General features: G+C 38.5%; 1 protein-coding gene across 2 annotated transcripts; it reads right to left on the minus strand.

Annotated features, from left to right (window-relative positions):
* Positions 1 to 525: 525 nt before the first annotated feature.
* PPIG (peptidylprolyl isomerase G) lies at positions 526 to 24,948 on the minus strand. 2 transcript variants are annotated; one of them, XM_082285218.1, is made up of 13 exons: positions 24,695 to 24,948; positions 17,017 to 17,096; positions 16,831 to 16,905; positions 14,604 to 14,711; positions 14,086 to 14,130; positions 12,134 to 12,221; positions 11,019 to 11,048; positions 10,786 to 10,925; positions 4,845 to 5,049; positions 3,656 to 3,823; positions 3,104 to 3,188; positions 2,136 to 2,272; positions 526 to 1,801 (listed from the first exon to the last, which is right to left on the minus strand). In XM_082285218.1, exons 2-13 carry the CDS (start codon positions 17,075 to 17,077, stop codon positions 682 to 684), a joined length of 2,262 nt encoding a protein of 753 aa, XP_082141344.1. In that variant the 5' UTR covers positions 17,078 to 17,096; positions 24,695 to 24,948; the 3' UTR covers positions 526 to 681. The 2 variants fall into 2 exon arrangements, with proteins under 2 accessions (XP_082141344.1, XP_082141345.1); XM_082285219.1 differs by lacking the exon at positions 24,695 to 24,948 and adding an exon at positions 19,420 to 19,436.
* Positions 24,949 to 26,397: the final 1,449 nt, after the last annotated feature.

Raw genomic sequence — 26,397 nt, forward strand, 5'->3', positions numbered from 1 at the left:
CTGCAGCAGACAAACATGAAAGCATGGAATGGAAAAAGGTTACAGGGGAAAAATGTTACACTGATGAGCACTTAAAAATTTTTTTTAGGACAAGGAGTAACTCCCAGACACAGATGACTGCCTTACAACATGAAAGAATTCTACTGCTGGCAGAGACAGAAGCACAAACAATAAAGACTTACTTAAATTAATTCACTTTGTGATTACAATAAAAACTAACATAATTTACCTCTATAAATAAATTTCCTTAGGATTTATACCTACTGAAATACAGATGTAGCAAGACTGGAGTAATGGACACCTCGCAATATTCTCCTAGCTTTAAGATGACATGTAGTATATCTGCAGCTTTCTTCTTCATATATGGAACAAGCCTCTTCGCAGGCAGCCAATGCTTGCACTGAACTATGTTCATCAGGTAAAAAATAAAAGTGGCATGGAAGTTCCCTTTCTAGCTGACAACACACAAGAAGGATACATAATCCAATGAAATATTTAAAACACAGCACACTGTATTACACACAATTTGTTTTTCATTTCAAGTTTATTAAAACTTTAGCAGTACAAATGATCCAGGTTTTAGATTATCAAAAGACCAAACTGAAGTCCGCATCTTTAAAAAAGGCGTTCCCCAAAATGTCTCTAAAACTTTGAGACAATGGAAACATTAAGTCCACAAACTCATCCATGCCTGTCATCATCTGTTCCAGGACTTGTTTCACGATCAGACTTTTTATCCTTACTAGGGGCATGATCTCTTTCCTGACTCTTTGATTTTTGGTTTATTTCTTTTTCTGCTGAGGATCTGGTCTTTTCCTTTTCTTTACTGCTGCGTGAATATGATTTTTTTGATTCTCTCTCTTTGCTACTTGGTCTCTTTTTTGAGTCTGGACTTCTATCCTGATCTCTGCTAGACTTCTTATCTCTGCTAGATTCAGGACTACTACTTTCACGGCTTTTTGAACGCCTCTTCCTTTGGCTTTCACTATCATTCCTCTTATATGAGCTTCTACTTTCCCTATTTGAATATCTCTCTCTGTTTCTGCTTTGACTTTCATCCCTCTCTGAACTCCTTGATTCTCTCCTCCTCCTATTTTCTCTTCCTCTGTATTTATCTGGTGTACCTCTCCTTTCTCTGCTTCTTGATCTTCCCCTTCTTCTTGTTTCTCTATCTCTATTCCTTGAATAGTCTTTACTTCTACTGCGATCCCTGTCCCTGCTTCTTGATCTTCCTCTCCTACCCCTATCTCTGCTTTTGCTTCGATCCCGTGTTCTGCTGCTGGAACTGTGTTTTCCTCTAGCATGCTCACGCTCTTTGCTTCTTGACTTGCGTTTCTCCCTGTCTTTGCTCTTCCTATGCTCTTGTTCATTACTTCTTGAGCCTGCTCTTTTACTTCTCTCCTTGCTCCTGCTTCTTTCTTTCTCTCTCCCCCTAGAATCATAGCGCTTTTCTTTTTCTCTACCTTTCTCATGGTCTCTCTCTTTGCTTCTTGATCTTAGTCTCTTTTCATCATGTCTGCTGTGCCTGGAGTCTCTTTCTTTACTTTTTGATTTCTCTCTGCTTTTACTATGGCTTCTAGATTTAGCTCTCTTCTTGGCCTTGCTTTTGTTATGCTTGTCATCTTTTTCTGAATTTCTTCTTGTCTCCCTGTCTTTACTGCTGGATTTGTGATCTTTTTTCTTCTCTTTTTCCCCTCTTCGGCTCGGACTTTCAGAAACTTGCCTGTGGTCTGATATTTTTCTCTCTCTTCCTCTTCCTGGGCTCTTTTGATTATCTTTCTTGGTTTCATTTATTTCACTCCTTGGAGAGAAAAAGATACAATCTTTTAAATGTTTTCAATTGCCTCTATGCTGAAAATTAAGCCAGAAGTAAGACAGCTTCACAACTAAAACTTCACATCAGGTCATTTATATTAATAATTATCTATTTACAGTAGTATGGGTAAAGTCAGACACAATAACGGAATAACCAAGTCAGCCCCCTGTTTTTTTGAAAGCGAATTGTAATTGAAAATCCCAGTTGACAGGTATTACTTCTAAATAAACAACCAAACAAAAAGAAATTAAAAAAAACCAGAAAGCAAAACAAAACAAATCAATACATATGCAGATGTGCCAGAAAGAAATAATCTTACTTGTCTCCTTTTATCCATCTTTCTCCACTAGACACTCTCATTCTTTGAGCTCTTTGCATTTCTTGCCTCCAATGTGGAGGAGTTTCACTGCGCCGGAATCGATCTCTTGACCTGGATCTGGAAGGCGTCCGGTAACGCTAGGAGGCAAAGAGAGAAAATTGTGCCTAAGCTTGAATTTGATGTGTTGTGATACTTAAGAAAGATTTTCACCCCTGGCAGTCAGTTCTACACAGCACCTAACATGACATTTCACATGTATATACCAAGTTTCCACTGACAAGTTAATAACTTACTGAAAAATGTATCAGACACTCAACTAAAATAGGAATACAAAGTGTTTGATCAAATAACTGATTTTAAGGTAAATCTACTTCAAGATTTTTGTTGTCTGATAGGAAGTTTTCTGCCACTTTTAATTAGAACAAATGCTAATGCTGTTTACTAACAATGAAAATTCTTATCTTTGACAGGCAATGCAAAAATAATACTTCACACTTGTTAAGGATTTTACTGAAAATTTGAGGGATAGACAGTTCAGTTATTAAAAATATTTGCTACATGCAGCACATAGCTTATGGCTTCACAATATTAAAAGTGTCAATTTGACAGCCCCCCTGATAAAAAAGGGGAGAAGTCTTCCCCACATTCCTGGAACTGATTTCTTACTGATTCTGTGTTCACTAGAACCCTCTTAGAGCTAATTTCATTCACTAATTTAAATATTACCACATTAACTTAAATAAAGCATTTTTATGTTTTTTTTCTCACCCCCTTCTTCAAACAGACCCAGAATTCAAACAGATAATTTAATTTTCTTTTCTGTCCTCCTTCAAGCCTCAGTATCCAAATCAATTATGATGCACTTTTCTTTTTAAAATCAACTGTCCCAATGAATACAGTTAGTAACACCAGCAGTGAGACTGTGCTACCACCTTGTTTATTTTGAAGAACAGATTATAAACATTTACCCTTGGTCCTCTTCCTTTTATTTTCCTTCCAGATCTGGTGACTAACAGCCTCCTCTGGTACGTTGACTGTGAATTCGATAGATTACTAAAAATAATTTTAAAAGAGTGATATTGTTTGTACAATTAAAAAAGAAGGAAAATCAATATTAAAACCTTTTCAGAAAGTAAATGAAAACACACAATTTTATTTTACTGCAGATAGTAACATCTACACTTCAGATCTATGACCGCAATAATTTTACAAGATTTCCAGGCTTTTCCATGAAAATAGAATAAATTATAGATTCAGCTTGGACAGTTTCAATGCACTCTAAATGAAACTGAGCCAGTCATTACACATTTTTTATTCACTAAAACCATTTTCAAAGACTAAGCCTTTGTTCTAGGACCAAGACAATAGTTTCCAATGAAGGGAGAAATCTATTTTTCATCCAGCAGTGCTTACAACATGGAACTGTTTAATATGAAAAAAGATTCAATATTAGAGTTCTAAAACAGTAATGTGACCATACCATTGCCAGCACATAGACAGACTTAAACCAGATATACTACCTTTCTCTTTCCTTCTCTCTGCTTTTTCTCTCTTTTTCTTTCTCATCTACTTTAGGAGGACTTTTCCTCATCAGGAACCGGTTTTCAGGTACAGGAGGAATTTCTTCAGGACGGACAGTAGATAATGGCTGTGCTTCAGTGTTTTCATCTTCACTTTCACTGGATGAGCTTTATTTTTGTGTAGAAAACAAGCATAATGAGTTATTTGGATGAGGGAAGACCTTTCGTTCTATTTAAATAATTCAGAAATTCTCTTAATTCAATATACCATGATACCGCAAGAATCTCAGAAAACAGAGCTATTTCAGATGCAACTTTTTTCCCCTCGTGATATCTTTGATCCAAAATATACAACTGCAGTAGATTTCTGACCAACATTTTTAATCTACTAATTCCAATGGTGCAACACTGAACACACACATGCTCTCCATTTAGATACAACTTTTTGGTTTCATTTATTTTCTTTTAAAAACACTATAAGGAGACTAAAATTCAGATTTTACACTAGCATATATAACTGTCCACAGACTACAGTAATTCCAAGCAGTTTACAAACTTCTGTGAAATGGGCTTAGGTGCACAGAAACAGTGTTTAGGCGGCACTGCCCTAAGTGAACGTTTCTTAAATTTCAATGCTAGCTTAGAAAAATGTGACTTGCACTGACAACTTCTATTCACATTGAACTATAACAAAGCTATTAGAGCCAAAATAACATTCGCAAGAGCAAGAGTGCTTTCTAAATTTTATTATCTTCCAGTGAAACGGCAAGAGTTTTGGCATATCAGACAAAAAAATTGTTAAGTATGTTAATTTATTTATTTTATGTTTAATTTTGCTGTATCCCTGCATACTACATTTTTGTAAGTTCCACTGCATATGATTCAAACTGAATTGTACAGAAGTTACAGTGACAAGTTATCCCTACCCATTTCAAACCTACTACTGCTTCAACTTCCCAAGCCAACTGAAGTCTTAGTCCATTCCTTTACTCCCTTACAAGATGCACTACATATGCACACAAACACTACCCTTTCATATCAGAAAATTTATTCTTGTGTATGGAAACCAACTATCTCCCAGACTGCGAAACCTGCTTTGCTAATTTACAGAAATGCAGTCTGTAGTTGAAAGACAAGAGAATGGTACTGTGTGGTGTATATGTAACAGAAAACAAATCTCAAAACTGACCTTTTCTTGCTTTTCTTTCTCTTTTTCTTTTCTTTCTTATGTTTCTTGGAATTTTTTTTGTGTTTCTTTTTTCGTTTTTTAGATTTCTCTTCTGAAGCACTCTCAGAATCCGATGATGAATCAGAAGATGATTCTGAATCGCTTGAACTTTCTGAGTCACTGGATGAGGAAGATGACTTGTGTCTCTTCTTTTCTTCTTTCTTGGCTTTAAATCAGAATAGCAAAGACAAATTTTAATATCAAACACTTTTAAACCAATCTCAGAAAAATCATCTCATGAAGTATCTGCCTCAGATTCTTAAAATTGAGTCATGAGGTTACTCATCAAAATCCTCAAGAACAAATTGAAATTTTGGTGAAAACACTGCTTCTCCACAGCGCAATAAAGGATACGTCTGGAAAAAGAAGACATTTTCAGAATTTGGATTTATGAAACTTTAAGTCTAAAATTTATACTGATAAGAACTTGTAGAACCATGTAAGTTTTCAGATGATGTTTTATACAACATAAGCTACATACAAAGAACTATTTAAAATTTATTTACAGAGTGTTTATAAAAAAATTTCTTTAGCTTCAGGTTTCACGTGACTTCATCAAATCATTAACAAGAGAAATTTTGAAATAGAAAATAAGAGGCACAGACTAAACCAAGTACTCACTGAACTTAGTTCACTATCCTATTCTGTCAGGTCTTACATTCAGAAAGCAATGGTAACAGAGTGGTGAAAGATTTCCTCTTCACAGTGATGCAGCACACTCACTTCCAATCAAACAGGCTGAGATAGCACTTCTGGGTGACAACAAGCTAGGTGGAGCTTAATTCACGGAACTGTATCAGATACATGGTGCACATCCCAATAGAAACAATCTTTGCCTCTGTCTTTATGGTTATACTCTTTATGGATACTTTCTTCCACCTTACATCGTTACCAAATCCCCACACTGTTACAGTGGATGAAATTCAATCTCATTGCAGTAAATCTCATTCATTTTTCAGCTTAGCACCACGGTCACAAGTCACAGCTGCGTGACAACTGAGATGAGCCCAGTTGGTCAGAGCACGGTGTTAACACCAAGGTCATGGGTTTGACCCCCGAATGGGCCATTCACTTAAGAGCTGGACTTGATCCTTGTGGGCCCCTTCCAACTCAAAATATTCTGTAGTTCTGCAACTTATACATGGTGCTTTCTATGTGTTTATTCACAAGCCTCACTTGATACAGACTAACAAAAGACTGACAACCAACTAAAAAACTTCCATCCTTCACAGAGCATATTGGTCTTCCAGTCATTTCCAGGTGTAGTATAAACTAGCAAGTAGTCTTACCAGCTTAGGGCAGCCTGCTGATTGAAATCAGCTTGTTCTCATCAGATGTTTTAAGGACTTCTTGCAAAATGCTTCCAAAACACGCATCTCACTATATTTCTGACTTTTCTTGTAGGTCCAGACCAAGAGACCTGCTCTCTGTTCTCTCCAGCTTTTGCTCAACATCCTTCTTTTAGCACTATATTTAAAAAATGTCTCTGTAATATTTTGTATCAGTTTTAGATAGTCTAAATACATATATATTTACAGAATGTAACAAGTACATATTTATAAAAGAAAATGGAACATTTTTCTATAGTTTTAATTGAAGGAGCCTGGCATAGGCCAAGTGACAATGAAACAAAAAGAAGAATCTCACCTCACCGCTAAATACTAAGAATACAAAAAGATAAATGTTTCTGATCTATCACACCCTCTGTTTTGGTCCATTCAAAGGAAAAAAATCCTTATATTGCACTACAGTGTTTCCTACATGCCTTCAGGCAAAACAAGATATCTCCAAGCTCAATTTCAGAAATGCCTGAATAAGGCATTAATAAATGCAGTGATTTCCTGTATTTTCTTCCTCCTGCATATGCTTTAAGTGTGTCAATATGTGCGACAGTTTTATCTGCATTCTTGTAACTAGTTCAGGTATGTTAAAGTTATTACTTTAAAGTGAGTAAGTAATAGGTAGAACTGGAGGCAAGTTAGTGAGCAACTACCTCAACAAATATGATGTGATTCTTACCATGCAGCAAGCAGGCAAGGGCAGATGTATTTGGGAAATCACACAGCAGGTAGGGAGTGAAATGACACGGGGAAAAAAAACCCCAAACAACAAACAAAACGAAAAAGGCCAGAACTAGTTACACAACAAAGACAGAGTAGCTGACAAGAGGGTTTGGATATACTTTCTGGTGACATCTAACTATCTCTTATCCAGCAGCAAATGTTATTTTGAATACTGAACCAACCTGGTACCATCCAACTACAGATTACAACAAATGAGACCAATCCTGGGACATGAATGTCATCAAGAAACAGACATGTACAGTCCAAATGTTCCAGCTCATTACCTTCAGGATCAGCTTTCAACTTATGACCACATCTGAAATAGATACATCACTTCCTACTCCATTCACGGTGACCTACAGTATTTGCCAGACTTTGTGAACTACCTGACCATGCTGCATGACACAGACAAGTACTCTTTGTGTCTCAGCAGGTTAGGGACTGTAGCAAGTCTTACATTAGCCCCATAGTGCAAAATTAAGAAATGACCTGGCCAGAAAACATTTGGGATTAGGCATAAAATTTATAACAAATTGTATCATCTTTTAATTCACAGCAGCGACAAGCAAATAGTTACTTTACAGCAAATCAAATAACCTGATAAATTATGAATGCAGCCATAATCTACATTAATTGCAGAAAGCACACTTATACAAGCAGTGATTCCACAGGGACATCTGTAACATCAACGAAGGTCATGGTCATGAATCAAGCCTAGCACTGCTCTGTGCAGAATTCCCTAGAATCTCATTTTTCATGAGGAATCTTCACTAGGGGTTCTCATTAAAAACTGCCCACTGCCCAAAGCCATTTAATTTTTTTTTGTTTTGAATTAGAATGTCAGTGTTTTACAGTCTTGATATGTGACCCAGGTGACTTTGTTTCAGCAAAGGTGTATGACCACACACAGTGCAGCCAGGCTTGTTGATTAGGACCTCTTCTCTTCTACAAAACTGGTACCGAACTCCCACCTGTCCTTAAGAAAATTAACATAACAGTTTTTGTTCCACAGTTTTTCTTGTGAACTATATTAGCTTAGCTAGTCTGTAATAACCTTTCTAAATACTGGGTTAATACTTTGCTTTTTTCCTTTTTTTTCTTCCCCAGATCTTAAGATTTTCCCTAGAACTTTAAGATCTTCTAAAAATTATACCACTTGGCCAGAGAAATTATTTTTTATAATTTTTTTTAATCTTCCCATTTTCACTTATTCCTCCAACTTTAAGGAGCTAAAAAAAAAAAAAGGAAAATGTGACAAACACTCCACTTTCGTAGGTGACCATCCTCCCAAATCCCACATTAAAAGCTTCTTATCTAGGCCTCTGCAATACTGTGATTGTGATAATTGTATCGTTCAATTTATAGCATCCAGCAACATAGCCCAGTCATCATCCACTCATCCCTAAATAAATCCAATTCTTCTACATAAGGAGATAATTTACATAGTTCATAAAGCACTTAATCTGGCTATTCATCGTGATACCCAAAAATCAGATCATCTTTCCTCAACTTTAACCTATGATAAAAACATTCACACCAAGCACCTTGCTTTTACTGTGAATCCTTCTGCTAGTGCCATCTTAGCTTCCCTGTTAAAACCCAAGTATCAGTTCTATTTTCATCCCATAAAGACCTAATCCCTTTCTTTGTGTTGCCTACCAGACAAACACATACAATAAATATTTAAGACTCCCTTGCTATCCTAATGTACCCTCCCACAGAAATTCATCACTGTAGTTCCCTCACAGGCAATATCCTTATTCCTTTGTCTTAAAATCAAGCTCTTAGAGGCAATCTTCTGGTAATTGCCTCATAATTCACAAAACCAGTTCCATTTTGCCTTTCATAGTACTGTACTACAAATAGTTCTCCTGTTAGATGACTCTCTGTTGATGATCTTGTGTCCCAAAAACTGCTCCTCCTATCTGGATTCCCCTTCCATTAACTGACAAGTCCAAGGGCCTCTCCTGCTCCACTTGTGACCTTTGGACAGCAGCTTGGCAAATTTACTTCAGCTGATGTGTTGTCACACTGTTCCTCCTATTTCCACTGCTTCAGGCCGGCACAGCTCATCAGTGGTTCCATGCTGGGCATTTAGCAAACAGTTCCAGCCATGCTGCCATCTCTCGCAGTAGCGGCCCATTTCCCACTGGAGGTCCCACACAGAGCCTTCCCCTTTCCAAAGCAGGATTCTCCACACATGAGAACTTCCACCATGGTCTGTCATGCAGCATCTTTATCAGGCTGGCTGTGCATTAGTAACCATCAGAGCCATCGTCTTCACCCACACTCAGCTCTGCCCTTCACGTGCCTGATCCTGGTGCATAAGGCTTCTTGTTCTCCAAACATTCCTACTGCCCATTGCTATCTAGAACTGAGCATTATACCTTTATAGAGTGGGCTATCCCATCACCCTGGAATCAATTTCCCTCCATGGCACACCAGGCCAGCTACAGGAATCAGAGCTGCCAGGAATACAGTAGTACTGAGTCAGAGGTACAAGGACACAGACAAATGCGTATGGCAAGGCAAGGCAAGTCAAATCCTTCCAGAAGCCTGTTCTCTTTCAAGAGAAGTTAGAGAGAAAACCAATTATTTTGTATTTATTTCTTTCACTCTTCGGATGACAAACACTTTAAAGCCCTGCCTAGAGGCTGTAACTCATCAGACTGCTCAGTGCCAAAAATTTCGTTTAGTCATTCAAGTGTTCTAGAGCGGACTTTAAAGGGAATGTGGCAATCTGATGAAGACATCTATGGAAGTGGGTTTCTCATCCCCTAGCTTCACCCATCCTGCATCTGTACTGTTTTACTTTCTAGTTACACCACCTGTGCCTTTCCTAAGAGATGCCATGCTCCTAAGTACTGTTGAAAAAAACCGTAATTGTATCTTAACAAACAGCACAACTTAGAACCTTTCAGAAGTCAGGAGCCAAAAGACAATTTTGGTTGGAATTCTGTGATACTGGAAAGATCACTTCAGATGCCAAAGTCATTCTGCCAAATATCCCAACATGTGAACAAAAAGGAGGTGAAAAACCAAGAAGCTGAAGTTCAAATGCCTGTATTTTCCTTTGTCCAAACAAACCATTATTCTTGTGTTGTGCTTCAATATCCTTGGTGCAGTCCTTCACAGTACATATCAACAGAACATGCTACAAATGAAATAGCAGGATGATCCTCTATCATAGTTACTACAAAACAAGCATCCTGAATGATGCTTCCACCAGCGAGATTCTCCATGGTGACAGGAAGATCTTAGATTCTGCTTCTCTTAGAAAATAAGGCTTCATCCAAGCTCTCATACTATGTTCAGTTCTGAAATGGCAGAGCAGGACATCCCTTCAAGAAAGACAGGTTCTGTCATATTCCTCTTTAAGAATAGTTCACAGTAACTTATAAAGTGTATGAGCTAATGGGCCAATTCCAGGCTTTTCTAATCTAAGTGCCTCTTTTGAAGAGTTGCCTTAAAGCAACTTGAAACAAGTTCAATACCTTCCAAGAAGTAGAAGTTAGCAAATGAAGTCAGACTGCCACCAATCTTCTTAACATAGCACTCTACTTGATATGTCAAGTGCTTGCCAGCTTTGTACTAAAACTTAGCTAGTATAAGAAAATTCAAGACAGGACAAGCTTTGAAAAAAAAGCATGTATGACTGTTATTTAATGTCTTTTGCATCAACAACTCTTAAGTTCTTTAGAAGACAAATTGCTCTGCAACGTTATTCACCTTTTCACCAATTGTGCCATCATCTATCACAAGTAAGTTCCTAAGTATTTTATAAGCAACCAACAAGGAAGAAAAGAAGCAAAATTACCTCATGTACAGTTCAACTTTACCTTTGGATTTTGGAATTAACTCTCCACAACTCAGTATGCGTACTTCAGCATACGGTTTACTAGATGCATCTGTTTTCTGGTTTTCTATTTCTCTCACAACTTCCTGACCTGAGATGACTTGTCCAAAAACAACATGATGCCTGAAGAATGCAAATAAAAGTAAGTATTCTTAGCACTTCATCTTCTCGAGGCGGTCCCCAAACAAATGAAAGAGGAAAATAAGAGATACTTACCCATCTAAATGAGGTGTAGGTTTAGTTGTTCTGTTGTTTCCAGATTTTATTTTAAAGAGAAAAACAGAATGAGTATTAGTGAAAAGCAGCCAGCATTTGAAGCATGTCATCTACACATAGGAAGGTGAACATTATTTTGAGTGCACTAAAAAAACTGAACAAAACCAATATGTATCATTCTAAGTTTGTGTGCAGTTAAAAATATTTAATGTTTTACATGTTAAACTACCTATTCAATGAAACACTTTCATTATATCCTATATGGGGATTCTGGCTAAAAATTTCTGTGCTATTTCGGGGTTTTTTCAGTAAAATATAATCATCAGTTTCTACTTGTTAAATTATACAAATACTACCATGAACAGATACAACAATCTGCAGGAAAAATGCAAATAATCTTCTGTACATTAGAAAATAACCAGAAAACACTGCAAGAAAAAGTATCTGCATGTACAGATTATTTGACACAGAAGAGAACTGACTCTCTCTCAGCTTTCCCCTGTACTAGCATTACTAAGGCATACACGTCAGTTATGGCAGAGTAGAAAACTAGGATGATTGGAGTAATGATCATTTAGAAACCCCAAAATAAGGTTTTAATGCTGACATCCACAACTTGTTAACTAAGGCCATGAAACATGGCTAAGAGTGATGTGTTTTGAGAATGTTTTCTGTAGATAATTTAGATTTTAAAAGAGTCTACTGCAATGTGTTTTAAGTTTTAGCTATAAATAAGACTGTATTGGAAAGCTATTTTATGATTAAAAAAAGCTCTCTACTACTTTTTAGAGCCCACAGAGCTGTTTTGCTTCCTTCCAGAAAACACTTCATTAGAGTACTAAGAATTCTACAAGGAACTAACAGTTTTGCTTTATTGCCCAAGTTAGAACACAGCTACTGAAAACTACCAAAAGCCCTTTTGCACAGAAAATTAACACTAAACACAGACAGGGTAAAAATAAGCACATTAGGAAAACGGCGACTTCCAGGCAACTTTGTAAAAAACCACCAATTTTGGCTTTGCACAGGAGCTAGTCTTCAATATTTAAAAGGATTCCCTTTACAGCTTACAAATAGCAAACCATATACACATTTCAAGACATTTCAATACTTACATAAAGAACTGTGAACCATTTGTATCTTTCCCTCGGTTGGCCATTGAAAGAAGAAATTCTTTGTTGTGCTTTACAGCAAAACTTTCATCTAAAGAAAGTGTTTTCAGTTACTTTAAGCATACCATATATGCTTAGGTAAATGCTATCGTCTAAGTAAATTCATCCTAATTAAATAAATCTACTAGGCACTTGAATGAGAAGTTGTATTAAAAATAGACTAAAAATAACAGCTATTTAAAAAACATGTTATTCTGTTCATTCTACATAACAAGGAGAAATATGAATCAATGGTTTATAGCCTGAGGGGAAAAAAAATTAAAATTTAGTATTCTTGCACAAAAGATTTGTCTCCTACCAACATTAGCAGAGATGTTTAAGTTGTTGCTCTTTCTATTTTTCTTTGGAACAGAAGCTGTGTATTAACTATTAATAAATCTCTAATTTTCAGGCATTTTGTTGTTTTTTATTTTTTAGTACACATGGATATCCAGTTTGATAGCAACCCCAAACAACGGATTTATCAAGTTGCCCATTAAGAAAATTAGTTTAATGAATCCTACTTCTTATGAGGAAATAATTGGTAATAGTTCAAACTAAATCCCAATGAAACTATGAAATGAAAAAAGTGTAAAATGTAATCACTATTGTTCATTTAAGACACCTGTAAGAGATAATCCTCTCCCTTCTTTTCCAAAGCAGCAAAAAGGCTTTTGGGGGAAGGAAATTCTTCAGACGAGGACATTTGTTCAATACTGTTCAGATACAGGTGGGAGGAACAAGCATTAACAAAGAAAAACGTACAATTATCTGTAATGCTACTTTCACTAGCCATGAAAGGGACAATCCCAGTCACTCTCCAATCACTTGCACAATAGCATCAAATGTCAATCTAATCCTATGGTGAGTGGGCTAAGTGATCCACAAAAGCAAAACTTTCCACAAGTTCAGTTTCATATTGTGGCCAGCCAAACTGAACAGCCAGCTTGCAACTGCCAGAAGAAAAGTGGAGGTTGTGCTCATCTTTCCATCTCTCCCAGCCATATATTTCCTTAAACCTAGCTACTCATTTGTGTTGGTTCTGATGCTTGCCAAATTATTTAATTGGATCCACTCACTAAAATGGAAGTAATTTTTTTGCTGCAATAACCTTTAGGCATTCTAGCAAGCTGGATCAGATTAAAGCTTGATCAGAGACTCAGTGTAAGGTAAGGCTTCCTCTCTCTTTTGGCAGTTGCAAACTGTTGGCTCCACTCAAGGTCTGATATAAAATTGCAGCCTGGCCCTACTACAGCAGTGAATAATTCTTTTGATTGTGTGCTGCAAGCTTGGACAACGACCAATGGTAAAGAAAGTGTCTGGGAGGGGAAAGGTGCTTGACCTCGCCTGCTGGTGGCAGTTACCCATCACATGGGCTTGGGTGTAATACAACAACCACTCCAAGAAACAGAGATGCTTTGCTACATCCTGGACAAACAGAGGCTGAGAAATGCAGCAACTATAACTTCTGCAACACCGGCTGAGAAAGAACCACGACTGCGAGGAAACTGAAAGCTCATTAACTCATCTTGAGTTCAGGAAAGCACGGCTTTATGCATTCTTTTAAATAAAAATTTGCAAGGAAACCCAACCCCATCACACCTTTCTCCTCTTCCCTCAAAGAGAAGACTGTGGCCAACTTTTAGCTAGCTGAACAAGCCAAAAGTAAATGTCTAAAATCAGCAATAAAAATGTAAATCTGGTAAAAGGGACAAATACAAAGGAGTTCAGTTTTAGTTTTCCATTCATTAAAATGGTTCGTATCTTAAAAGTAAAATAACTTAAACAGGACAAAGGCCTCCAAGACCAGACAAAATCTTAAAAAAAATGGCATTCAGGTTTACAGAACAGAGACTACAGAGTGTAAAGGTGATTTATTTTAACACCAAAATAGAGCAGATTGATAGAACTCTTACCTTCAAAAAAGCCGCCATAAATGGATTCTCCTCCTCTGCCATTTCCTTAAAAGAAGAAAAGTAACAGTTTAAAGTAATGATTAAAAGAGTCACATTATGTGAAAGGTGCTTCATAATACTGATAGACCTGCATCCAAGTCACTGACATTATTCTTCAAGATATGCAACACAATCAAGATGCATCTTTGTAATCTAAAAGCAAAGAACTTGGAAAAAAAGAAAGTATTCTCCCATGTATTCAGCAACAGTCTTCATTGTTTCTTTATTTCCCAGCAGCAGGTACAATAGGAGGTATTTAGTTTTATGAATACTTGAGATAACAGAGCAAAAGTGCGTGTGTGTGCATGCATGTATAGAAGTTTATGATACAAGTTTTCATGGAAAGGTTCTCAGAAGAAAGGGAAAAAAACAGGGATATCTGTCAGAGAATAGAAATATAAGTAAATGGCTCTATACAGAACTTCTGCTATGTTTTATTGCATAAGCATTAAAGTTTTCTTTAAAGGTTCACATCATACCTTCACTGAAGTCACCTCCTTGGATCATAAAATCTTTCACAACCCTGTGAAACAGACAACTTTTGTAATGCAATGGCTTTTGGGTGGACTTTCCTGTACCCTTTTCACCTAAAGAAAAGAATGAACAAAACCAAAAATTACTCTCTGCATCTGTAGAATCCTCATCACAAAAAAAGTGCTATATAAGCACTTAACCAAAATCATCTACTATGCTCTGAAAAACTGGCTTGTGAGGCGGACACCTACCTGTAATACCAGTAAGAAACTGCCATTTAAGAAAGCACTGAAGAAACTACACTGTCTCTACAGTTATACCAGAAGAACTCCTTACTGACATTAGTATACAACTCTGGTCTCTTCCATGCAGTTTGACTGAAATTAAACATTCAGTTTACATTTATAACTGGTATTGCTCAGAAACGTGCAAGAAACACTCAGATCTGCAGTTAAAACACAGCAAGGTTAAGGTATCATTAAAGCTTGTAAGAAAGCCAAAGAGGCAGGGGGAAGGAGAAGGACTCTCATTTCATTCCCTGCTCATGATGACAACTGCCATCTTTCTCCCTTACACCAGATTATGCTTCAGCTACAACATAATGGCCTTTCCCTGCTAGTAAGTTTTCTGCTGAGTTAGCAAGATGAATGGTCCTGTGAACAGCAGAGACAGCCTCAAGGTAACAGTCAGGTAATCAGTGGGACTTCTCAGGGAAGATCACTTCCTCTCTGTGCTGGCAAACTGTTAGCCAGTATCTTCCTATAATCTTATCCTGAGCCATTAAACTGGCATCTTTTGTCAAGGGCAGTTGCCTGTGAACTTAATCTGTGACAGACTGGTCTCCATATGGATTTGAATAGCTAGAAAAAACCCCCACTTTTGATAGGAACTCTGATAAATGTGAAGCTGCGTATGTTCCACTAACTTGGCGTATACCAGGAAAACATACAGCTGATCCCTGTTTCACAGAGACAGCACACGCTTTTCAAAACTGCCAGAAAAAAAGATGAGTAAGGAAAACAAATAAAAATTAAAAGTTTGAATTAGTTTGCTGATGACCAATATCATAAACTTCCTGCATATTTTTCTCACTATTCTTATATGTGTTAAGGCAGCAAAATAGTTCAAGATCTGAATTTGATTATGGATGTCAGCAACAAAGGATGAACTTAGTCATACTTGTTGCTGACCTGAAATGCTGTTCAAAGACTTCAATTCACAAATTTAAGGCAGTAGCAGGGAGTAACATCTTTATTCAATAATCTGACTTCTGGGCAGCTGACAGCAGATCAAGAATGCCATGGTCATGTATTAACACAGTCACAGCCTTTAAAAATCGTTAAAGTTCAAATTTGTTAATCAATTTTGATAATCTGATTTTGTGCCAGTAAACCTAATGTCAGATCAGGTAAAATCTACATTCCTGCAGACATCCTGAATGGTGTACTACATGTTCTAGTTAACATTAATGTAATTATGTATCCACACCTGAATCAGATCATATTAGTACTGCTGAGGGATTCGCTATTAACAGCTACAGACCCTTGACCTGAAACACAACCAAGCTGGAAGAAAAGGACACAGAAAAAGCTGAAGACAGAAAGTATGTATACTATTTATGCATTCACAAAATTATTCTTCTGACAATAAACTCAAGTTTTACTAAGCTGTCAGCGTGTGCAACAAAAGTCTGCAGTCCACAGGAAAATAATTCTGTTTTGTAAATGTTTCCAAGAGAGAACCTTCTGAGTATTTTCCTCAAGAAATAAACTTTCAATAGGAGTAGAAAACACCAGTCTCCATCAAGAAATTAAAATAACAGAAAAAACAACTGGTGAATACTAGCACTACCTTTCAAGTTCCTCAAAGTATCATAAGACTGAAAAGTAAGTCTGCATGGTTGACCTCTTGCTGGCTATCTTTCAAGACTGGATGAAGTTATATAACGTGAACAGTACTATCTGCTAGTAACAGAAAATCAGCTTACTGTGCCTCTATTTAAAGTTGGTTAGTATATAGTCCCAGCAACATACTGAGGCAAAGCTACAACTGCTTTGACTCTACATCATGTGTATGATCGTATGTAAAATCAGCCAAATCTTCGGAGGTGTCAAGAACCAATGCTGAACTTATTTTCATATTTAAGAAAATGTCAGGAAAAATAACAGACATCAAACTGGTTAACATGGTATTACAATAAAAATTATAGATTAAACAGTAAAATCTACGAACCTGTGCAAAGGCAGCGAAAATTCTCACATGTCTTTGGACACACATCTGAAAACAATTCAAAGACCACTCTTCCAGCTAGGAGAAAAAAGCACCATATTTATTGTGAAGTAAAACGGTGTTTGTATTATTCTTATACATCTCTCATATGAGTATCATGCTACTGAATCAATATTTTCATTTTCTTACCGGGTACATTGTTGATGGCTATGTCAAAAAAGCAACGAGGTCTCTGGACCTTTACTCCCATGGCTTCAGAAGTCTAAATACTGTAAGTAATAAAAAAAAATTTATTTTTCTTCTGTGTACTGAAATAATGTGTAAGTCAATACAAAAGTCAATAGAAACTGCAAAAAAGCAAACAAAAAACCCCAGACAGCAAACGTAAGCATATTAAAGAAGTTGAGACAACTTTAGAAGTTCAGAAGTACTTTAGGTCATTTTCATGCATTGTAGCCCCAAATGAGTGATTTTCCTCATGTTTGCTGCAATAACATTAAACTTGAGTGCCATACTTCAGGTGGGGAAATACAAAAGGAAAAGATACTGTAAGGTATGGGCAAGACTTTAGCATTCAATTTTCCAATTTTAAAATTCAGTATTTCCTGGATTCCTGTCATGGCAGTTACCATGCATTGCATCAATTAGAATCTAAAGTATTCTGGACAAAAAAAATACAACGGTGTAGCTGTTCCACAACTCTGCTGCTAAATTAAATTATTTTGGCTCTTTATTGTTTCTTTTCCTTTTATGTCATTGTCTATCTCTTGAGACACCATCACTGGTAACATTTAAAAATGTACAGATGCATAGTGCTGCTTAAGGACATGGTTTAGTGGTGGATTTGGTACTGTTAGATTTACTATTTGACTCAGTGGTCTTAAGAGGTTTTTCAAACCTAAATGATTCTGTGATTCCTTATAGAGAATTTTAATGCAAATTTTCCCTTAGATTATACAAATCCTTTTATTTTTGCATAACAAGCTATGTCTTAATTCCATTTGCATCTCCAACATTATGTACAACCATATTCTTTTGTTTTCTAAATCCCTATCCTCTTGGAGTTACTTCAGACTGGGGAAATAAAAAAAACAAACAGTGACAGCAAAAGGATCTGTAAGATAGGAGTTCCTTTTCCAGAATTTGGAATATAATCCATACATTTTCAGTCCTAATTATTTATTGCCAGAAAACACGGCTCAAATGTAGCTGACATACTGCACACATCTCTCCTAAAGCTTCACTTATAGCTGTAACACAGAACATCCTTGAAAAATTCAATTGTCACCATCTGTCACCCTCAGCATATGAACAAGAGGCAGTAAGAAATCAAGACAGCAGTGTAATCATGTGAGCCTATATTTTCTCTACTTGTGCTGTCACTCCTAACATCTTGGTAAGATTACACAGCAAAAATCACAAGATCAATGCAGGACTGGTTTAAATTAAACACCACTCAGTAGTTAATTATTCATGTAATTTTTAGCATGTGAAGACTTTAAAAAATGCAGAATCTCATCAGATATTCTCCAGGTGTGTAACAAATATATTCATACACACAAGCCAGACACTGGTCAAAAGCAGCAGGCTTATCTCAGTCTGCTTGAATTGAATTAGCATTTCTCTCTTATTAGTACAACCAATTTTGCAGAGAAACAAATAGAGAAAATGCCCATAGCTGAAAACGTCAATGCCATCAGGTTAGCAGGAGGCTGCCCAGGTCACCACACTGCTGCCCAGACTTCGAGCAGTGCAAGGAAGGCGGTGGCGTGGCCAAGGGAGGGGATGAGACAGGTGGGAGTGGACAGACTGCTTTCAGAACTGAGAACAGGCAAAGGACAGCCAGCAGCTCACTGGCAGCAGCAGAACAGACTACACAGCTGCACGGGGGTACTTTTTTCAAGGAAACCTTTCACAATAAATGTTATAATAAATATTGTTTGGTGCTAGAACTGACAGTTTTAACTGAACTGAGACCTCTAAGGAGCATCAGTACCACAACTGATTGACTGCTTGTAACCAAACTTTAAGCATTTAATTCTAGTGCTTAAGTGAGAAGGAATTTCCTGCTTTACAAGCAATTTGCTTGAGATGTAGAGGTATGCCTTAACATCCATATACAGTATTTTAGCCAAATTAAATTACAACTATCTAAATTTGTGACACAATTTTTATTTCAAACACTGATGATGACTAAACTGTGAAATAAACATAAATATACCTGTGTCAATCAATTTTTATCTGTTTTGCAGAGGATGGGAAAGAGAAAGTGGGAATAAAGAATTAACCCGACTCCATATTCCCACCAAGTTTTCTCAATTTGATGTTCTTCTACCTCTACATTGTTTCATGAACAAACAAAGTTAGTCCATATTCTAACCATTACCTCCAACGCACCTTGCACTTTCCCTAAATCCTCCAATAATATCCCCTAAACACCAGCTGCATTTGATTCTAAATGACAGGTATAGCAATGGGTGGGTATAAACCCCCTGAACAGACAAAAACCAAGCCAAGCAAATGTATCTCACTCTCGAGCTCATGGTGCCTAGAAAACCAGGCTAAGATATCAGTGACATTTATCCTACCTACCTCACAAGTCAAGTGAGTGATTCTTCTCCAATACACTTAAGTATCCTTTGCACTGTTATTTTAGCCAGACCTTTTCCTGATGCACTACAGGGAAAACTAAAAAGTTACAAATATTTGAGCCTTAAATTAATAATTTCTATTGATGTAGTATCTAACACCAAACACAAGCTTCTACATACTGATCACTTAAAACCTGTCTGTATTAAAAGCAAGTACAAGGGGTCTGAATGCTAAATACAGAACCAACAAAGAAAAACACCATAAATATGCCAACAACAAAGTCAGAAAATACCAAGAATGAAGTCAGAAAATTACAAGTAAAGCTCAGTAGGCACTACATGTCTGATAACAATAGGGCTTAAATCACTTGTGCTACTTCTCTCTCAAAATTTATTTTCAGTAAGAATGTGGATATTCTTAACCCTCAATACCTTGCATTTTTAAATTGTGACCTTGATTGAATTTCATTATTGAAAGGAATATGAATTTGATGTCAACCTACAAGATGCTCACTATACAAACATTAAAAAAATGTGCTATGCAGGAGGACAATCTCAGTAAGTCAGCTCACTTTTTCCTCCCAATACTCTAAGAAAGGACAAAATAACAGCCCAAGTACTATCCTGAAATTTTCAAGCCATTCATCATTCTCAACCACCTTCTGTTTGAAGAAGCTCTTACTAAGTCTAAGTAGAATCTATGACCAAAAAAACCCCAAAGCCAACCAAGCACCTAGAACATCACTTCACCACATCTTAAAAAAAAGGGGCTTGTTTCTTTTATGTCTGAAAGTAGAATTACAGTTCAGCTTACAGCATATTGGTATTTGTTGACAAATACACCGAAAGTACTTAGTCTTGTCAGAACAGCTGCATCCACAACCAACATTTCACCAACTGTGTCCCTCAGGGTGCACAGTACTTCACAACTCCATCAGCCTCATTATTTTGTTTAAATATTTGCAGGATAAAGCTGGCCAGCTCAAGGCCAGGCTGCCAGCAGCTCTTCTCCTTCAAAATGATCTGTGCCAATGGCAAATGGTAACTATCCCAAACTGTTCACAAGTGTCTTTCTGCGAGGGGTTATTCACTGATATTTGTTGATATGCTTAAAAAACACATCTTGGGGAATTTCGTTTCCAAAATCACCTGTGCTATCAGGGATCTGGTAATAATACTTTTTAACACATACTAGAACCTTTTGATTGAACAGGCTAGAAAGCACTCACAGATGCACATCAACTGAAGTATCAGTGTGTCATGCATCCCAAAGAAGCTGACAGCAAGCAGCTGTAGTATTTCCACTAGTATATCCTAGTTTTATAGGAGGGAAAAAACAACTTTATTTAAAACTGCGCTGAACAGGTCATGGGACTACTGATTTGTTTCAGTCCCAGTACAGGACAGAATAGTATGCAAAGACATATTTAGTAGGAAAAATATATAGTTTCGTTCACTTCTTTCCCTGTCATCACCAATTCTTCCAGATTTTGAATTTCTCCTTTGTCTGGGCTTCCTTGCATCAACTTACAATTACCTGCACTGATCTTCATTCAATGTCCAAATGACGTGAACAATAAAGTACATAAATTCATATTCCTACCATTTTGTTTCACACCATCTACAAATGCAGGAAGACTAAACTACATTGATACATATTTCAAAGACAGGCATCTAGAATCTCCAGAAATGTATTTTAAAGCAGAACTTTGCATTCAGAAAATGCAAATGCACAAAGTGAATACTGAACATATATTCTTAAAGGCTGCGGCTGCCGTCACTTGAAGACAATATAAATGTGGGCTGACACTACAACTGAGGGTTCCCACACCCACATGTTTAGCTCGCATACAAGTGGATACCTGGCTGCATAAAAGCAACCCCTTCCTCCTTCCCCCAAGGAAAGATACAGCAGCAGCACATATCAGCTTAAAGTGAAGGCAGAGACACAGACTAAAAATGTTACATGTTCATTCCAGTACAGATTAAACTAGAAGTGAATTTATGACTGTGAAATAGGAGACATGGAAATTTGTTCATACTTCCATTCCTGTGACAGAGCTTGCAGCTGGGTTAGCATGATACCAAAGATGTGAACAACAAAAACCTAAACACACCAACCCTCAATCCCCATAATTTCCTCAGCTTTTTTTCCCAAACGCCACCATCTTTTCCTCTGTACTTCACGATCTGAAAACTCTGAATTAGCAGCAGTGACATCTAAGGAAATGAATTTTTTTTCATTTCACTAATCAGCAGCACAGGGCTTTTGTTGTCAGATTCAGGAATAAGGTACTACACTAGAATACATTTCAGATTTAGGATGATGTCTTTGCAATCACATGAATTTAACACACCTATAAGAAAAGAAGAAAATGTTTGCTTTCTACACAGGTCTATAAAATTTATGCAGGAAGACTTTCTAGCCATCATTAAAAATCACGCATTAAAAGCTTTCAATCTGACTGCCCTTTCCAAAAAAAAGCCAACCATAAAATAAAACTTTCAACATTTTTGCAGGCAAAAAGGGATTGACACCACTTTCCACCAGGCCTCCTCCTCTCTACAGTAATGTCAGAAGTCTTTACTGGACTACTGACATAGGATTTGTTTCCATCTAAAAAAGGGAATCAGACACCTGGCAATATCAACTGTTGTCTTCCATGGACATGAGGCAAGGGAGACTTAAACAAATATCACCCTTAGATAGGTCCTGACTAAATATGCAGGACATACACCTAACCCTACCACTCCGGTAGTTCACTTACATCACTTTCAGTATGATTTTTTGAAATTATGAACATGAATTTAGTCTTCTTGTACTACAGTATAAGGAATGCACACCCACTTATAACCCCTCAGCTGGGAGAGCATAAGATTCAGCTGAGAAGATAGTAGTATTCTGAAACTGTTTAAACAGAAATACATGTTCCTACTGGCTCATCCTCATTATTTTTCTAGAAAAGGGGTACTTACAATGAAAAATGTTAAAATATCTAACCACATTCTTGTCACTTGCAAGTAAAAATCTTTGTTGTCAAGTCTTAGTCATGATTTTCCATTATCTAATTTATGCAGAAAGTACTTTTTTTCCTGTGTTACAGTTTGTGAAAAAATACAGGTGTTTTTTCTGTCAGGTCTGTGCACAAATAAGTGCACTTGTTGGTGTGAATTTGCATAGGCCTGAATCCATGAACTTTTATTTTAAAGCTTAAAAAGTGCTAAGAAAAGACAAGTTTATGCTTTGTATGAAAGGGGAAAAAACCCTTTTATGGGGTGTAATCTCCAAGTCATGTAAATCCCAAACTGAATTTCAGTAGTGGAATCCTCTCCTACCTGTTATGAAAGACAAGCGTAAGCAATGCAAGACAACCTTGCAACAGTAGGAGACAGCTCTGAATGCTGACCTGTATTTGTCAACCATAACCAAAAAAACCTTGTTGTAGCATCTTTTATTCTCATGTTCTACTCCTTTCTCTACTCCTCTAGATCCTTTCTATGCCTCATCCCAGCCTCTGACCTAAACCTCACCGCATTAGAAGATGGCCAGATTTTTCCCCTGGCACCCACTGACTCTGCTCCCAAATGGAAGATGGCTCCTAAATTACCACCACATAGAAAATCCTCCACTCCATTACATATTCTTCACTCTAAATTCTCTCATAATCCCCAGATTTTCTGAGATCCTATGAGGGGCAAAAACCCAAATCTTCTCTTGATAACAGCTTGATGACTTCTAGCTAATTAAAAAAATTACGTTTGTTTCACAGAAGAGGATGGAAAGAATGGGAAGTCTTAATAAGAAATACAGTCCCAAAGGGTGCTCTCAGAGTACTGATGCTGCTATCCTTTTTATACTCCCCTTCAGATCTACTTCACATACGGAAAACTACATTATTTCTGAAATATTTATAAATAACTTTTACAAACTGATAAAGCAAGCTCTGTGAGTTTAGACAAACTAATACTTCATAAATCATGTCTAACTTCCAAATTGTTACCATATTTTTATCATGGTAGCACCCAAAAATTTGAGCCACACTGGACCCCAATGCAATGGGAAACAAACAGCAGGAAAAAGATAAAAAACAAAACAAAACAAAACCAAACCAAACCAACATAAAATCACACCAACCTAAAAAAAACCCCTAGGAATATTTATCCTTGCCCAAAAAACAGTCTCTTCTGCAGGCAATATAGAAAAAAACCACGAAACCCCCAAAACACTCTCTCAAAAAATATACATCTTAGAAAATAGACTATATGTAAGATAATGGTCTGATGCTTCTCTTAAAACAGGTTTCAGATGATTGCTAAATATAATTAACTTAACCAAACAAACATTAGGAAACTACTGGCAAAAGTGACTTTATAATTACTGATAAATTTTCTAATTGTGACTGAACTGAAAGGCAATGTTTAGCACTACAACAGATATTCTGTCCACAGTTTCAGTAAACTACTTTTTCTCTTAAGTCTCTCTCTTTCAAAGGCTCTTCAGGGCCTCAAAGTACAGCCATATATACGAAGTATATATGAAACTTATAGTTTCATCATGGCTGCAAACAAAATTCAAATACTCATAAAAGTCGTAGGAACGCCTTAGGAAACCCCTAAAAGGGAGAGGCAGAGGAGTTTCCTACCACACACGGTAGCTCCTGCAGGCTCCACTTCCCTAGGAGAGGCCTGCAAGGGGAGAACATGTGGCACACAGACAGCCCTGTTCCTTCCCCGTCTAGGGGAGGAGGGAAGACTCATTCAAACTCTCCAGCAGCACCCAAGCCCGACCAGAGCGCTCGCTGCGGGCACAGACCCGCGTCTCGCCAGGTTGCGGAGAGATACAGCCGGCCTGGCAGACCCGACCCCCGGCGCGATGTGCGCCAGGCCCCTGCGCTGCTTCACCCACCCCTGCTGCTCCCGCCTGCCTCGGGCCGCGCTCGCAGCTCCTCACACCCCTTCCCTCTCAGGGGCCGCCCTCACCCGGGATGCGCCGAGAGCCGCGGCCCGCCCGCCCGCCGCACACGGGCCACCGGGCCTTGCGAGGGGCATGTGCGCGGAGGCAGTGCGGGGCGGCCGCCCCAGGCCCGCTCCGAAGCGGCGGCCGGGCCGGCCGGGAGGGGCCGGAGCTCCTACCCGCGCCGTGACCGAGGCTCAGGCGCCGCGGTGCTGCGACCTCCTCCTCCACCGTCCGCCCAGCCCCCGGCGCGGCCCGGGCGATGGCCCTCACTCGGCCACGCCGGCGCCCGGCGCTGGCCGGCGGCGCGGCCGCCACTCACCCGCTGGCGGCCCTCGTCGCCCCGCGCTGCTCAGCGCCGCGCCGCCGCCATGTTGGAGCTGGTGCGGCACGGACTGCGTCAGTGGCGGACAGGGCGGGAGCGGCGACCCGGGGGCGGCGCGCCGGGCGCAGGCGGGGGAGCGTGGCGGTGGGAGCAGCGTCGCCCCAGCCCGGGCAGGGTGCGAGGGGTCGCGGGCAGCGACACAGCCCAGCGCGGCAGCGCGGGCCGCTCGCGAGGAGCCCGAGCGGCTGGGGGAGGGGCGCCCGCCTCCTCGAGCTCGTCAGCGGCGCTCCGCCCCTCGCGCTGCCCGGGCGGGTGCGGCGCGGGAAGGAGCCGCTGTGGCTCAAGTGCGGCAAGTACTCGGGCCCTTTCTAGCCACGCGTGCTCGAGAATAGTGCTGGTCTTCCCCGCCGGCGCGACAGCGGCGAGTGCATTAGCGACGAGCTCGCCAAATGGCCAAGGGTCTGTAAATAAACCGTCCTGCACGGTGCTGGAAGCGCTCAGGGTTCCTTCAGCAGTACACCTCTCTAGGGCTTGGAAAGAATTAAAACGGGAATTTGGGCCAACTGTGCAAAAAAAAGTATCTCATAATAGTATCCCATATGTGTGTATTGCAATTCAAAGTTAATTTGTCTTAAAACTAAGGACATGAAAGTTTATGACAATGCATAAAGTTGTGAGCACCTTCAAAATTAACTAAGACTGGCACTGAAGTATGTACCTCCTCTGATGGGTTTTAATTCAAACCAGTAGGCATTTGGGTCAGTAATCACATACCTAATGGAAATAATGGAAGTTCCATGACCGGCTCTTGAGAAGTTTGTTAGAAGCAGAAAACCCAATGATCTCCTTAGGGTTTTCTGGAAAAAAAATTTTAGAATGTGAAACTGACACCTGTGAGTTCTGAAATCTTGAAGAAGCTGGTGAGTGAACATCTGTTCAGTAAATCAGCACTGGCTTCAGCACAGCATGCTTTGTTAAGTCTTGCTTTTCCCCCCCATGTGTCCAATTTAAAATTTAACATAATTTTATCTAGCATTTAAATTTGGTTTAGGCATTGTTTTATTTTATCCAAATGTACTTCACAAGTCAAAAGTGAAAAGTTCAGCATCTTGTAAATGAAAAATCTGTATGATTTACAGAAGTCTCCTTCATATGAATATGGAATTCTTTTTGTCTACAATTTTCCTCTCAGATGCCTTGGAATTGTTATGTGAATTTGCACAAGGCCTAACGTTCTTGAGAGAGGTACTTAAGTGCCACCCTTTGGGGGTTTGGGTCTTGCTCTGGTACTTGCATGCCTGTGTAAACTGTAACTGGGGTGATCTGGAATTTGTTATCAGGAGGATACAGAACCTGTTTCAATTACAAAAATTGTAACTAATCCAGTTAAAAAAAAATACATGCTCTTTTCCTAAAACACCACAGACCTGTAATAAATTACATAGGGTCTGTTCTATTAGTTTGAGTGAGTTCCGTATGCATAGGCATCCAGTATATTAGGAGGTGACAGACAAAAAGTAAAAACCCCAAAGATTTGATAGATAACTGCAAAACAGTTGGTCAGAATTGGTCACGGTAATAGTCCTGGTTCTGGCTTTCGGATAGAATGTAGAGCAATCTGAGATTGTTATCATTCTTTCTAAATGTCTTTGCTGCTATCAGTGGTGGTGAGAAAAGGTCCAGAAAGATGACTTGGAGCT

The sequence above is a fragment of the Coloeus monedula genome, assembly GCF_965178545.1.
Source record: "Coloeus monedula genome assembly, chromosome: 7".
NCBI lineage: Eukaryota > Metazoa > Chordata > Aves > Passeriformes > Corvidae > Coloeus > Coloeus monedula.

What these genes read in the sequence shown, in the direction of transcription:
- PPIG (XM_082285218.1), bottom strand. Translation starts at nt 17,077, where the DNA reads ATGGGAGTAAAGGTCCAGAGACCTCGTTGCTTTTTTGACATAGCCATC. An exon ending in AGCCATCAACAATGTACCCG is followed by an intron (nt 16,906 to 17,016) that starts GTAAGAAAATGA and finishes TTTTTCTCCTAG; the next exon opens with CTGGAAGAGTGGTCTTTGAA. An exon ending in AGATGGATAAAAGGAGACAA is followed by an intron (nt 1,802 to 2,135) that starts GTAAGATTATTT and finishes TTTCTCTCCAAG; the next exon opens with GAGTGAAATAAATGAAACCA.